Here is a 15523-nt window from a genome sequence, read left to right as displayed (position 1 = left end):
ATAAATTCTCCAACTTTTTTCTTCATTAACAAAAATGTTTTGGCTATTCTAGATTCTTTGCATTCTTAAATACATTTTAAAATTAGCTTGCCAAAATCTGTAAAATGTCTACTAGAATTTTGATTTGGGTTGCATTAAATTTATATATTAATTTAAAGAAAATTGACATAACAATTTTGAGTCTCTAAAGTCTAGGAAAATAGTATATTTCATCATTATTTAGGTCTTCCTTAATGTCTTTTAGCAACATTATGTAGTTTTTAGTGCACAGGCTTTACATATCTTTTGTCAAATTTATCCCTAAGTATTTCATTTTTTTGATGCTGTCATAAATGTTATTGCTTTTAAAATGTAAATTTGTGATTATTTATTGCTAGAATATAAAATACAATTGATTTTTGTGTAGTGGCCATATATCCTGGAACTTTACTAAACTCACTTATTCTTTTAACTCTTTTGGTAGATTCCGTAGAATTATCTGTTTAAGTGATCAGGTCACTGCAAATAAAAAGATATTTTACTCTTTCATTTCCTATATAGGCCCCATTTCTTTCTTTTTATTGACTTGTGCACTGGCCAAAACTGCCAGTAAATTTGTTATAGACATGGTGACAGTAGACATCCTTGCCTATTCCTGATCTTAGGGAGAAAGTATTCCATTTCTTGACATTAAAGATATTTGCTGTAGGGTTTTTCTTGAAATTTCAGAATGAAGAAATTTTCTTCTATTTCTAGTTTGCTGAGTTTTATTTATTTTTTTCTTTTTTTTAATCAGGACTAAATGTTGGATTTTGTCCAAAATATTTTCTCCATGCATTAAAATGATTATATGGTTTTTCTTTTTCTGTTCATGTGGTGAATAATAATGATTGATTTTCAAGTTTTAAATCAACTATACATTTCTGAGAAAAAATCCATTTTCATAATGTTTAATCTGATCCACTAAATTATAAAGATTTTTTGCATGTATGTGTATGAGAGATATTGGTGTATAGTTTTTTGTCTTGTAATAATATCTTTGTCTAGTTTTTTTATCAGGATAATTCTGACTTCATAAAATGAGTTGGGAAATATTCTCTCTTCTTCAATTTTCTGAAAGATTTTGTGTAGAATTGGTATTTTTTCCTTACGTGTTTGGTAGAATTTATCAGTGAAGGCATTGAGGTCCAGAGTTTTAAGGACAATTTTAAAACTGCACATTATTCAATTTGTTTAATAGATACATCTTTCGTATTTATTTCTTTTTGAATGAATCTTGAGTTTCATTTGGTCTTCTTTTTCTAATTTCTTTAATGTGGAAGACGAAGCCATTCATTTGAAGCCTTTCTTTTTTAATATAGGCATTTAGAACTCTAATATAGGCATTTCCTCCTGAATACTGCTTTAATTGAAGCTCACAAATTGTGATACATTGTGTTTTCATTTTATTTAGTTTAAACCATTTCTAACTATCCTTGTTATTTCTTTTTGACCCATGAGCTATTTAGAAGTGTTTTATTAAATTTCTCAATATTTGGGGATTTTCCTTGTATCTTCTGGTGTTTATTTAAGATTTAATTCCTTTTTTGGTCAGAGAACATACATGATTTGATTGGTAAATGTTTCATGTGCACTTGAAAAGAATGTGTATTTTGCTAGGGTGATGGTTCTATAAATGTCAGTTAGGTTAAGTCGGTTGAGAGTATTGTTTAAATTGTCTCTGTCTTTATTGATTGTGTCTATTGTTTAATTGACTATTGAGAAAATTGTGTTGAAATCTATGATTATAATTGTGAATTTGTCTACTTAATATTGCGTTTCTATCAGCTTGCTTCATGTACTTTGAAACTCTATTATGAAGTATATAAACCTGTTGGATTTTTGTCCTCTTGCTGAATTGGCCCCTCCTTTTCACTATGAAATAACCTTCAACTCTGGTAATATTCTTTACTCAGAAACCTGTTTTGTCTGATATTAATGTAGTCACTCCTGCTTTCTTAAAATTAGTGTTTGCATGGTAAATCTTTCATCCTTTTGTTTTTAACCTATTTGTGTCTCTCTATAAAGTTGGATTCTTCAAAACTAGCATAGAATTAGGTCTTGCTTTGTTAAGAATCATGTCTGACAATCTCTGCATTTTAATTGAAGTGTTGAGAGTATTTATATTTATTCTTATTATTGATAAGTTTGAATTGAAATCAACCGTTGCGCTATTTGTTTTGTTAGTCTTATCTATTCTTTGTTGTCTTTTATTTGTTTTCTGCCTTCTTTTGGATTAATTGGGTATGTTTTATTAGCTTGGTGGAAAAGTAATTGCGGTTTTTCAATTATTTTTAATCTTTTAAACGTCAATTACTTTTGTACCAACCTAATATAATTCCATTTTATTTTATCTCCTTTGTTGGTCTATTAGTTATACCTTATTTTTAGTGGTTGCTCTAGGGCTTATAGTATACATATTTTCTTAACTTATTACATTTTATATTTAAGTTGTGTTATACTACTTCATATTTAACACCAGAACTTTATGACAGTATATTTCCAATAATTGAATACCAATAGCCTTTCTGTTATTGTGGTCATACCCTTTACTTTTATAATTATGAACCCCACAATACAGTATTACTTTTGTTTCATATAATCAGTTATTTTTGAGGTCCTTTATACTTCTTTATAGTGGCAAAATATGCATAAATAAAATTTACCATTTTAACACTGAATGTAAAATTTAGTGGCACTAAGTACATTCACAATATGGTGCAACCATCACCACTATCCATTGCTAGAACTTTTTCATCATTCTAAATAGAACTTGATTCCCCTTAAACAAGAACTCCCCATTACCCTCTCCTTGCAACACCTGGTAACCTCTACTCTACTCTCTGTTTCTATAAATTTACCTATTCTAGTTACTTCCTATAAGTGGAATCAGACAATATTTGTCCTTTTGTGTCTGACGTATGTCACTTAGCATGTTTTCCAGGTTCATCCATGCTGTAGCATGTATCAGAGCTACATTCCTTATTAAACATAAATAATATTCCATTGTATGTATATACCGCATTTTGTTTATCCAGTCATCTGTTGATTAATATTTGAGTTATTTCTACCATTTGACTATTGTGAATAATGCTGTTGTGGCATTGGTGTACATATATTTATTTTGAGACCCTGCCTTCAATTCATTTGGGTATTTGCCTAAGAGTGAAATTTCCGGATTATATGGTAACTCTATGTTTAGCTTTTTGCAGAATTGCCAAACTGTTTTCTGCAGCAGCTGCATCATTTTATGTTTCCATCAGAAATGCACAAGTGTTTCAGTTTTTTTAACATTCTTGTCAACTCTCATTTTCCATTTTTTGTGTTAATAGCCATCCTAATGACAAAAAATAGCGTCTCATTTTGGTTTTGATTTCCATTTCCCTAATGGCAAGTGATAGTGAGAATCTTTTCATATGTTTCTTGGCCAGTTGTATTTCTTCTTTGAAGAAATATCTACTAAAGTCTTTTGCTCATTTTTCAATGAATTGTTTATTTTTCTTGTTAAGTTGCAGGACTTCTTTATATACTCTGGATATTATTAATCCCTTATCAGATATATGATTTGGAAATATTTTCTCCCATTTTTGGTTGTCTTTTCATTCCCTTGATAGTATCCTTTGATACAGAGTTTTTAATTATGATCAAGTGCAGTTTGTTTTTTTTCTTTTATTGACTGTGCTTTTTGGTATCACATCCAAGAAATCACTGCCAAGTTCAGTGTCATAAAGACTTGTCCTTTATGTGTTCTTCTAAGAGATTTATAGATTTACCTCTTAACGTTCAGATCTTTGGACCATTTTGAGTTAATTTTTGTATGTAGTATAAGGTAAGGTTCCAAATTCATTCTTTTGCATGTGGATATCCATTTTTCCCAGCACCACTGTTGAAAAGACAGTTTTGAATGGTGTTGGCACCCTTTTCCAAAACCATTTGACCATATGTGCAAGGGTTTATTTCTAGGCTCTCTATTCTATTCTATTGGTCTCTATGTCTGTCGTTATGCTACAACAACACTGCTTTTATTAGATTTGTAGTAAACATTGGAATCAGGAAGTGTGAGTCCTCCGATTTTGTTGTTATTTTTAAAGACTGTTTTGTTTATTGGGGGTTCCTTGTGATTCCATAATGAATTTAGGATGAGTTTTTCTTTTTGAAAAAAATGTCATTGGGAGTTTGATAGGGATTACATTGAATCTGTAGATTGCTTAGGGTAGTATTTTTTCTAAAAAAGATTTTTTTGGGGAAGGAGAACAGGACTTGATTGGGGAACAGTGTGTACTTCAAGGACTTTTTTTTTTTCCATGTCAAGTTGTTGCCCTTTCAATCTTGTGGAGGGTGCCATTCCGCTTCAAGTTGTTGTCCTTTCAGTTTTAGTTGTGGAGGGCGCAGCTCAGCTCCAGATCCAGTTGCCATTTTCTAGTTGCAGGGGGCACAGCCCACCATCCCTTGACGGGAGTCGAACCGGCAACGTTGTGGTTGAGAGGATGTGCTCCAACCAACTGAGCCATTCAGGAGCTCAGCAGCAGCTCAGCTCAAGGTGCCATGTTCAATCTTAGTTGCAGGGGGCGCTGCCCACCATCCATTGTGGGACTCGAGGAATTGAACTGGCAACCTTGTGGTTGAGAGCCCACTGGCACATGTGGAAATCGAACCGGCAGCCTTCGGAGTTAGGAGCATGGAGCTCTAACCGCCTGAGCCACTGGGCCGGCCGGCTTAGGGTAGTATTTTTATCTTAACAATATTAAGTCTTCTGATTCATGAACACAGGACATCTTTCCTTTATGTTTTCTTTAATTTCTTTCAGAGTAGTAGTTTTTGTTGTAGAAGGCTTTCATCTCCTTGGTTATATTTATTCCTAAGTATGTTATTCTTTCTGATGCTATTATAAATGAAATTGTTTTCTTAATTTCCTTCTCAATTATTCATAGGAATACAATGGACTTTTGTGTGTTGGGTTATTTTCTTTTTTACCCTACCACTTGCCTGAATTCATTTATTCTAATAGTTTGCTGTGTGTGTGTATTCTCTCAGGTTTTCTACATATAAGATCATCTTATCTGTGAACAGAGATAATTTAACGTATTCCTTTTATTTCTTTTCTTGCCTAATTGCTCAGGCTAGAACTTCTGATACTATGTTGAATAGAAAGTAGTTATCCTTATCTTGTTCTTGAACTTAGGGGAAAAGCTTTCAGTCTTCCACCATTGAGTATGATGTTAGCCGTGGGTTTTTCCATATGTGGCCTTTGTCATTGTCGTGCGGGGCAGCCGGCAGGGTCTCTGCTCCCGCTCCCCAAATAAGAACGCAGGACATGGTGAGGCCAAAAAGGAACACCCACAGAGCCATAGGTAGGGGAGTCATATTACTATATTCTCGCTGGTGGCTGGGTTGGAGACACAGGAAGCAGGAGCCACACTGTTCGCAACCCTCACTGCACCGCTTGCAGGCTCAGCCACCATCTTCTTGCTAGCCCCCATTTTCTGCTAGCAAAGCCATGGCAGTTATATTAGTGGCCAGTGGATCACTGGTTACAGCTGACGGCCAACTAGCCACAGCTGATGGCCATCTACTACCTGAGCCAGCACCCCTCCACGTGAGGCCGAGAGCCTGGAAACTGCTCTCTGGGGCTCTGTCCCCACAATCATGTTGAGAATGTTTCCCTCTGTTCTTAGTTTATGGAATTTTTTTTTTTTACATGAAAGGGTGTTGAATTTTGTTAATGCTTTCACTGATCTGATATCCAGAATCCAGGTAGGTGGATAAGAACTAATTGATGGCATCCAGCTTCCCAAGAAATGGGGTCAGATGTTGCTGGGGCAAGGCTTTGGGACTGTGACCAGGTGAGTGAAGACAAAGGCAGGGCTTGACTAACAGTGACCCTCCAAAGTGTCACACAGACTGGGCTCAGTGCTCAGGTAGGAAGTCATAAAAATGCAACGTAGACATGACTGGAATTCCCATGGCTCACCCTCAGACACATCAAATCCAATGTGAAAGGACAAGCCAGAGCCCACAAAGAAGTGATCAAGGCTGCTGATAAACTTCAGCTGCAGTCAGGAAGTGAGATGGGTCTGGCCTACAGGTGAACGGCACCAGTGGTTCCAGCTGTGACGTCACTTTATAATAAAATGACTAGAGAAGAATCTTTCATCTTGATTTTATCCCACAGTCTTTGAGAGTGTTCTGCTCATTGTTTTTTATGTTAGTTTTTAAAATGTTTGTGGGCCAGCTCAGTGGCTCAGGTGATTGGAGCGCTGTGCTCCTAAGCAGAGGTCGCCGGTTTGATTCCCACATGGGCCAGTAAACTGCGCCCTCTACAGCTAAGATTGTGAACAACAGCTCTTCCTGGAGCTGGGCTGCCGTGGGCTGCCGAGTGCTGCCTTGGGCTACCATGTGCTGCCATGAATGGGCCGTGGCCAGCGTGAGTGGCCGGCAGCGGGCGAGAGCTGCTGTGAGTGGCTGACTGACGACCTACTGCCTTGGTGGGGGAGGGTAAGCGCAAGGCTCATAATACCAGCATGGGCTAGGGAGTTGTATCCTACACAACTAGACTGAGAAACAATGGCTTGAACCATTAAGTAGAAGGGGGAGTAGAAGGGGGGTGAGGCGGGAGAAAGGGGGAAAATGTTTGAATACTTTTAGATATTTATCTGACTTCTTAATGTAAACCTATCAGAACATGGCCAATTCAGAACCTCTTTTGTTGTAGGTGTGCACACTGCCTTGCCCCCCGCCCATCTGATCCCTTTGCTCGCTTCTGTCAAGAATGTGGCTCACCTGTCCCACCCATATTTGGCTGTCGTCTCCCACCCCCAGAAGGAGCTCAGGTGAGCAGCAGAATCCTTAAAATCTTTTTTTTATTGGTTTATCTGATCTTTATTTGCAGCAGTAGTACAGTACCTGGCACACACAAAGTATAAACATAAATACTTGTTGAAAAAATTACTGGCAGATTAATTTATTATCCAGACACCTATTTAGGAATGAAAAATCTTGTTTGCAACGCCATTTCTTTTCTGTGGCCTTGTGGAGGTACAGGCTCAGAAGGAAACTGAAATCTTATTGTTTTAATGGCGCGAGCATGGGTAAATACATATTTTCTACTTACATAATATTTCTGTTCATAACCTGGATACAATAAGGAAATATATTCTAGAAATAAATGACAAGAAGTACTAATTACAGGTCTATATATATCCATAAGATACATCATTCTGTCCAAAAAAGCTATTTATATATAGCTACATAGAAGATCATCATATCTGTGAACAGAGATATTTCACTTCTGTTAAATAGGATATAGATTGATCAGTGTATCTAAATTAAAAAATTTTGGCTAAGATAGATAGTAATTGATATTATCGTACCACTAAGTTTGTAGTTAGTTAGAAAACACGTGGCTTACTAAAAATCAGAATCTTCATCAAAATGTGTCATCTCTTATGCACTTGATGCTTTGTTTTTTTTAAATTGGAGTTTACATGAAATAAAAGGATCTGGGAAGTTGAGTGAAAAAATGATCATTTAAAAAAGATAGTCATTAAGAAAACATCACTAATTCAGTGAGTTCAAAGTCCAGAGTTTTAGAATTGAGTTATGACTGCAAGCTAGGGGTCAGATACTAAATGGATATGTTGTTCGTTTAATTTACTTCTATATTTTGAACTCCTTGAAGATAATACAGCAAATAAAATATGAACGGTCTCATTGGTTTGAGTTTTCCCTGCTTATATTCGTTGGTGCAATATCAAAATTAGTTTTTACCTGCCAGAAAACAGATTTTCAGAACTTTCTTTGTTTTTACAGAGAGAAAGGGTTATCAGAGATTATAAATATTTAAAATGATGAACTTTGAAACATCGATACTGGCCCCCAAATTATATTTACTAATATTTTATAATGTATAAACAGCTTTGTAATTTAAATTATTTACCGAGTACTTATTGTGTTCTGCTCACAGCTGAGTTTCTGGAATTCAGAGGGTCAGATTGTACTCCTAGGATCTTAGACTCAAGACACTGAGAGTCTCCTTAGAGAGATGCAAAGGTTCAAATCCACCGTTCATTGCCCTGCCTTGTAATCCTTTAAACATTACTCCTTCACCAGCTGGCTTGATGTTCATTTCTGCCAGTAGAGGGACACTGCTGTGGAAGGACACTGCAGAAGAATAGGCTTGGCCTCTCTTCCGTGGTCTGGGATGCTTTCCTCTCTTTATGTTCCGACGGTGCTCGGCTAACTTGCAGGATACCTAGTTGTGCTGAACTCCAGTGAATCTCAGTGGCATCCCATGAACAGCTCTCAGCGAGTCACACTGGCACCTCAGCCAGCTTCCCAGATAGTCTCAGTGTACGACTGGTCGGTTTCCCAACAAGTTTCAGCAGTGGCAACAGCCCTGCACGTGGTTTCCCAGCATGTTCTGCCAGTTCCCCTGAAAGTGACCCCTCTTGAGTTTCATAGGACCCCGGTGGGTGGCTTTTCCCTTGCCAACTCTGGTCTGTGTTGCCCCAGTGAACTTTGCTACCCTCCGTTTCGTGTGATGCCACACCCCGTTTTGTAAGTGCATCTTCCAAATTCGATCCTCTTTGAGTTCTCTGCCTCAGTCATGGAGGCAGTGGCTCCACCCTATAGTGGGTATTCGTACGTTCTTTAGAGCTTGCTTTACTCATTGGTAGTGAATGCTTTGTTACTAGCTACTAATTATTTCTATTAAACTTTCCCTGTTCAAATTACTGTGTGATTTCTGTCTCCTGACTGGACTCTCACTTATACAGAGTTGGTACCAGGAGTGGCCCCAGGAAATAGACCTGCAAAGATGAGGTCTTGGAAATGTCTTGGTCTTTCCCTTTGCTCAAGAGCAGTGTGAGCTCCTTGCTGATGGGAAACAGAATGCTAGTAATCCATAGCATGAAGTGGCACCACAACTAACCAAGCTGTGAAGAAGTGCCAACTGAAGCAGTGTCCCGCGTAGCCAGGAGGCTGCGCCCTTGACTGTTCCTGGCAGCAAAGCTGACTGCAAGGACCGTGGTGTGGGGTGGATTCTCCTGGGTACATAGGAGCATTCACAGAAACTGACAAGCTCAGGACCTTTAAGTCCTAATGTGGGAACCAGAGCTCCCATGACTATCCTAAAATAAACTATTATAACCAGGGTTATACTGCTGAAACCAAACACAAAATTTAATTGTATATGTTGATGAGTTCTAACATCAGCTGAATTTACCTTGTTACCAAGTTTCTTTTGTGGTGGGACATTAAGTGGGGAAAAAAGAGACCCTGAAACTTAGAATGGCGATCTCGGGTTGGACCCAGATGAAACCGACAATCTTGAACCCCTAACTCACTGTGAGCCTCTTTGCCCGTGGATGTCGCTTGCCCTCCTGTCTGATGATACTGGCCTTCTTTTGCTTGATATCTCTGTGATAACCTCACCTGAGCGGTACCTTGAAAGGTATTCTCCTCTAGGCCCATCACAAGTAACCTGTGACATTCCAAGCCTGCTGTAGAAGGACAGATGCACACTGTGGTCAGGAGAAAATGGCTTACACGTGAAAACAAGAGTCCAGTTTTGCTAATATGTATTGGCAGGGCCTTGATGAACAGGTATAGGACTGGGTTTTAAATGAAGGCAGACTATAACACTAAATTGGCCAAATTCATTGATATTGTACACATTCTATAGATCCCGGATATTAGCTAACACAGCTGGAGGTGGCTCTGACTGCTTTTTTGTTAGCTGACTAAAACTTGGATTCAGTAGTGGCCTGGACTGTAAGACTGAGGTATCAGAACCTCCTTGACATCATGTGGGGGAAGATAGGAATGTGGGAGTAGCTCTACCGTGTGTGCCCTCGACCCCCAAGTCTCAACGACATTTCACCAGAAGGCCCAGAATACTTCCTTCACTAAGGCACTGTTCGATTCATTAGTGAAAGGAGTACCTGCATCCTTGAAGAGTTCTGTGTCTGCTTTCCTTTGTAGGCCAGACGTGATCATGGGGGATGCTGCCATGACATGGGCTCCCTGATTTCAGTGGGACTAATAGGGTCCAGAATAGCAGAGGTCAAGTGGCACCATTAACTGCCAAAGACAAAGTGGGCACATCTACTGTAAAGGGCAGCAGTGACATCACTAATCAGAACCTGATCATGTAGTGCCTAGAGATGAAATAGATGTATTTCTTGCATGGTCTATATAACAAACACACAAACAAAAAACACTGGGTCTTGTAGCCAGAAACCTGATTTAAGTCATCACAATGCAACATCTAAGTCTGTCACCTAGTTTTCAGATCTAAGTCAAGTCACAAACCCAGAGCTCCTTGATTGAAGGAGACTGGATCTCAACCATAAATCTTTCTCAAAGCCTTTTCCAAAGGAACCTGTTGCCGTCAATAGAGTGACTATGCATTGTGGAAAAGGTAATGCCCCAAACTTTGAAGGATTACCAGATACTGGCTCTGAAATGATGCTAATTCTTGGAGATCCAAAATACCGCTATTGTCCACCAGTAAAAACCGAGGCTTAGAGTGATCAGATGCTAGATGGAGTCTTACCAGAAGCCTGATTCATAGTTTTTGCTACATGTATTTTGGTGATTTGTTGTTATGTTCGTATACACTTATAATTTATGTATCTTCCTACTTTATTGACTGTTTTATCATCACAAAATATCTCTTGGTCTCTAGTAATATTTCTTGTTTTAAAGTCTTTTTTTCCTGATATTTATGTAGCCACTTCAGTTGTCTTTTGTTACTATTTGCATTATATATCTTTTTCTATACTTTTACTTTCAACGTATTTGTATCTTTGAGCCTAGAGCATGTTCTTTACTGTGAACTCAGGTTATCATCTACTGTGAGAGGACTTCCTTTACTAAAGGCATGTCTGTTAGCAATTTCTCTCTGTTTTTGTTTATCTTAGAATGTTTATTTTACCTTCACTTTTTTTTTTTTATTGGGGAAGGGGAACAGGACTTTATTGGGGAACAGTGTGTACTTCCAGGCCTTTTTTCCAAGTCAAGTTGTTGTCCTTTCAGTCTTAGTTGTAGAGGGCGCAGCTCAGCTCCAGGTCCAGTTGCCATTGCTAGTTGCAGGGGGCGCAGCCCACCATTCCTTGGTGGGAGTCGAACCGGCAACCTTGTGGTTGAGAGGATACGCTCCAACCAACTGAGCCATCCGGGAGCTCAGCGGCAGCTCAGCTCAAGGTGCCCTGTTCAATCTTAGTTGCAGGGGGTGGAGCCCACCATCCCTTGCGGGATTCGAGGAGTTGAACCGGCAACTTTGTGGTTGAGAGCTCACTGGCCCATGTGGGAATTGAACTGGCAGCCTTCAGGAGTTAGGAACACGGAGCTCCAACCCCTAGAGCCACCGGGCCGGACCTTTTACCTTCACGTTTGAAGGGCAGTTTTACAGAATTCTTGTTTGTCAGTTATTTTTAATTTCAGCCCCTTGAACATGTTATTTTACTGCCTCCATAGTTTTGATGTATATATATCATAAATAGTTTTTTCTCTTGCTGCTCTCAAGATTTTCTTTTTGTCTTTAACATTTAATAGTTTGACTATAATGGGTCTAAGTGTGGACCTCTTTGTGTTTATCTTTTTTGTGAATGATAGAGTTTATTTGACTTGTAGATTATTATTTTTTTTCAAATGTGAGAAGTTTTGGGCCTTTATTGTTTCAAATTCTTTTTCTTCCCCTTTCCAATCCCCTTCTGGGACTGCCATTACATGTATTTTTGTATTTTGGGTGTTTCCCCACAGGTCTTGATGGTCTGTTTATTTTCTTCAATCTTTTATCTCTTTGTTTTTCAGATGGGAAAATTTCTATTGAACTATGTTTAAGTTCACTGATTCTTTCTCCTATTATCTCTGATCTGCTGTTGAGTTCTTCCGGAAATTTTAAAAATTTTAATTATTTTACTTTTCAACTCCAGGTTTTGGCTTGGTTCTTTTAGAATAATTTCTATCTCTTTATTGAGATTCCCTATTTTTCTGATCATTGTTATCATAATTTCTTTAATTTTTTAAACATTGTTTCCTTTAGTTTTTTGAACATTTTTATAATAGCTGTTTTGAAATCTTTGTCTGCTAAATTCAACATCTCAGGATACTCAAAGACCATTTCTATTAAGTATATATTTTCCCCTTGAATATGTATGAGTCGCACTTTGTGGATTTTTTTGTGGGGGGTAGTGCGCTATGTCTCAATGTTTTTAAATTTTGGACATTTTAGATAACATATTGTAATAACTCTGGATTTTGACTTTTCTCCTTGTGTTCTTGTTTTGTTGTTTGCTTGGATTAAATCTTCATGTCTGTTTCTCCTGCAGTTTCTCCTGCAATTTCTGGCCAATAATATCGGGGTTTTTTTCCCCTTATTTTTACTTATAAATCTGGGATTACCCCTGGGTGTGCATAACTTGGTGAGTGCATAACTGAAGATTGGCCAGAAGTTGTGCTCAAATAAGTAAGGCTTTCACTCTCTGTTGATAGAGTTATGTGTGGGTGTAGAACATTCAAACTTCAGGCTGTTTTGAAGTCTGCCCCGGCTTTTACTTTATGCTGAGCTCTCTCTCTTTTTTTTTTTTTTAATTTTATTGGGGAATATTGGGGAACAGTGTGTTTCTCCAGGGCCCATCAGCTCCAAGTCATTGTCCTTCAATCTAGTTGTGGAGGGTGCAGCCCAGCTCCAAGTCCAGTTGCCGTTTTCAGTCTTTAGTTGCAGGGAGCGCAGCCCACCATCTCATGTGGGAATTGAACTGGCAACCTTGTTGTTGAGAGCTTCCGTTCTAACCAACTGAGCCATCTGGCCGCCCCTTGGAACCTCAGCGGCAGCTCGTTTTCTTCAAGCTGTGGAGGGCTCAGCTCACTGGCCCATGTGGGAATTGAACCAGCAATCCTGTTGTTCCGAGTTCACACTCTAACGAACTGAGCCATCCGGCCGTCCCTATGCTGAGCTCTCTTGAATCTCCATGTGCAGTCAAGAATGTGTGGGTGGCTTGGGCTCTCTCTGGCTTATGCTGCACATGCATATAACCTCCAGTCAACTAAGAGTACATGGACTGTTTATCTAGTCCCTTGTAGTTGACTTACTATATATCGTTGAACTAAGGGCATGTGTATTTATCTAGTCCCCTATAGTTGACTTATTATATATAGTTGAATTTAACTCCCTGTTAAATTCCTGGCTACTTGCTGGTCCATTGATTGCCCCAAACAGGACCACAGTCTCAAGACAGTGGAGCCACTGGCCCTCCCTGTTTACTTGCCACTGAGATAGTCACCTTAGAAATTCTCCAAATCAAGTGAGCCATGTTCATCAGCAGTCACAAGGCTTCTGATTTTTACAGCTGGCTCTGCCCTGGTGGAGCTACCATGCTAACAAAGCTAGAGAAGAATGGGAGTTGCCTCATGCTAGAACCATACATACTTGTGTTCTTATTTGAATTTCAGTTCTTTTCAGTTTGTTGCCTGTCTTTGGCTGACTTTCAGAGCCTGAAATGATTGTTTTTTTTGACAGTTTTATCCAACTTTATAATTGCTTTTTGGGGAGAGGATGGTCAACTTCCTCACTCCATCATGGAGGAAGGTTTTTTTTTTCCTTTTTTTTTTTTTGCACCTCTGTTTTCTGCAATAAACATGTTTTTACTCTTAATAGGAAAAAATAAGAATAAAAGTAATTATTTAAAAATTATTTTTGCAAAAGCAAGCTAAATCTTACATTCTAAGGTTTACTTACGCCTTCCATTTTTAGATCCCAAGACAAACTTGACCTTTTTCTTTGTGCAGATGGACTTATGTGCAGAATGTGGAAGCTTGGTGCCCATGAACACGCCAATCTGTGTGGTGTGTGAGACTCCTCTTGCTCTACAGTTGCAACCACAGGCCAGCCTCCGCTTGAAGGTAATGAAATGTGATTTTATAAAAACATGAATAAAGTATATAGAAAGTAATGTTGAACAATTAAATGTCTTTCTTCAGCTGATGGAATTGGCTAACAATTGATAAGCTAATATCTGTGAACAAAATCCACTCTAATTTTTGGAAAGGCATGCTGCCCAAGAGTTTAACTTGCCAATTGGATCTATAATGTTAAGAGAAATACATAAAAATATCCTGAATGTGGTTGGAGGACAAACTGCACTAAAGCTAACTTAGACAATTTTTTTAGTTCTATATTTAAACTTGATCATTGCAATTAATATTGAATTTTAATCTTGTACTTAATGTGGCTTCATGCTTTCATTTGCTTTATTTGTTTATGGGGCCCTATTATGTAGAAAAGAATGATTAGAACTATTAATAGTCACATGGATGAAAAAATTAAGCATCACTGCATACATTCAAAAAATTTTCTAGATAAATGATATATTGTGAAAAATTTTTTGGTAGAATTATTGAATACACAACTGTATCTTTCCTCCATTTTTCAGTGTACAGGCCTATTCACCTCCTCTTTAATCTCAAGTAAAGATCACTAGAGGATAAAATAGGTTTAATAGAGAATTCGGAGGATAAAAAAAGGAAGAATTTATTAACAATAAGGGAAATCTGTGGACTTAATATAAAATTAGAACTGTAACACTCCTAAAATGACCACGTGGATTTTATATGGGCAAATGTATTGAATTCTATGAGAGAAAAGATAAGTCGACTTTTCCTTCCACTTCCAAGCTCCCCTTCACTGTGCAAGGTTCCAAAGTGTCCCAGGCTAGATAAACCTTCAGAAATGAGATTTTGAAGCACTGCTGGGCCAAAGTCAGGTAGATGCAAATTTACTGCTCTTTTTGTTAGATGACTATTTTCAATCTTAATAAACTTTAAAAGTTACCTCAGGAAGCCACCAAACAGCCCTGGAAGCTTGTCTTCTTATAATGAGAGAGTTCCAATTTCTCCCTTATTCAAGCCACTGTTATTTTGGATGTTTTGTTAATCACAGCAGAACCTATTCTTACTAATACATACCCAGGGTATTTGAAGAGTATATCATCCAAACTCTGAACTATTCTGGAAGAATAAGGGTGAGTATTGGTTATGAGCCAAGTTCAATATATATCAGGCCACTTTCAGCATTTGAAATCCAGAGTTCTTCCCATTTGGTGCAAAGGCAGGCAAGTAAAAGGTCTAAGTAAGTAATTGTTTTCTTCAACTATGGATCCTATATTAAGAATAAACACAGGACTTTTATAGTGATTAGTAGCATTAAATCCAGAAGTGATCCCTTTTTAAAGCAGAATTTTTATGAGAGACAGATGATCACTTGCAATTTATTTCTACTCTATTTATGGGCCAAAGTCAGAACATATACTTCATAGTGAGGAAACCAGCTAAGAATTCAAAGATGAAATTGAGAAATTCAAGCCTGTTTAACTTCTGATGTTGAGTTTTCAAAGGGAATTACGAATTTTGAAATTACGGGGTAAACAAGCTTCAGCGTTAGCTAAATATTCCTGGAACTGGTACAGCTTCCATAAAAGGCTCTCTGAAACGTTAATTTTTCTCA

The 15523-nt window shown here is 38.0% G+C and overlaps 1 protein-coding gene across 1 annotated transcript in view; it reads left to right on the top strand.

The window, feature by feature from the left end:
• DZANK1 (double zinc ribbon and ankyrin repeat domains 1) overlaps positions 1-15523 on the top strand; it is a 102488-nt gene that overhangs the window by 30651 nt on the left and 56314 nt on the right. The window contains exons 8-9 of the mRNA XM_033095191.1: positions 6731-6848; positions 13810-13923. Of these exons, the coding sequence (XP_032951082.1) occupies positions 6731-6848; positions 13810-13923 (232 nt within the window). The remainder of the gene's footprint in view (positions 1-6730; positions 6849-13809; positions 13924-15523) is intronic.

This window comes from Rhinolophus ferrumequinum, chromosome 23 (assembly GCF_004115265.2).
Source record: "Rhinolophus ferrumequinum isolate MPI-CBG mRhiFer1 chromosome 23, mRhiFer1_v1.p, whole genome shotgun sequence".
In the NCBI taxonomy this organism is placed as follows: domain Eukaryota; kingdom Metazoa; phylum Chordata; class Mammalia; order Chiroptera; family Rhinolophidae; genus Rhinolophus; species Rhinolophus ferrumequinum.
This window is presented reverse-complemented; position numbering and strand designations above follow the sequence as displayed.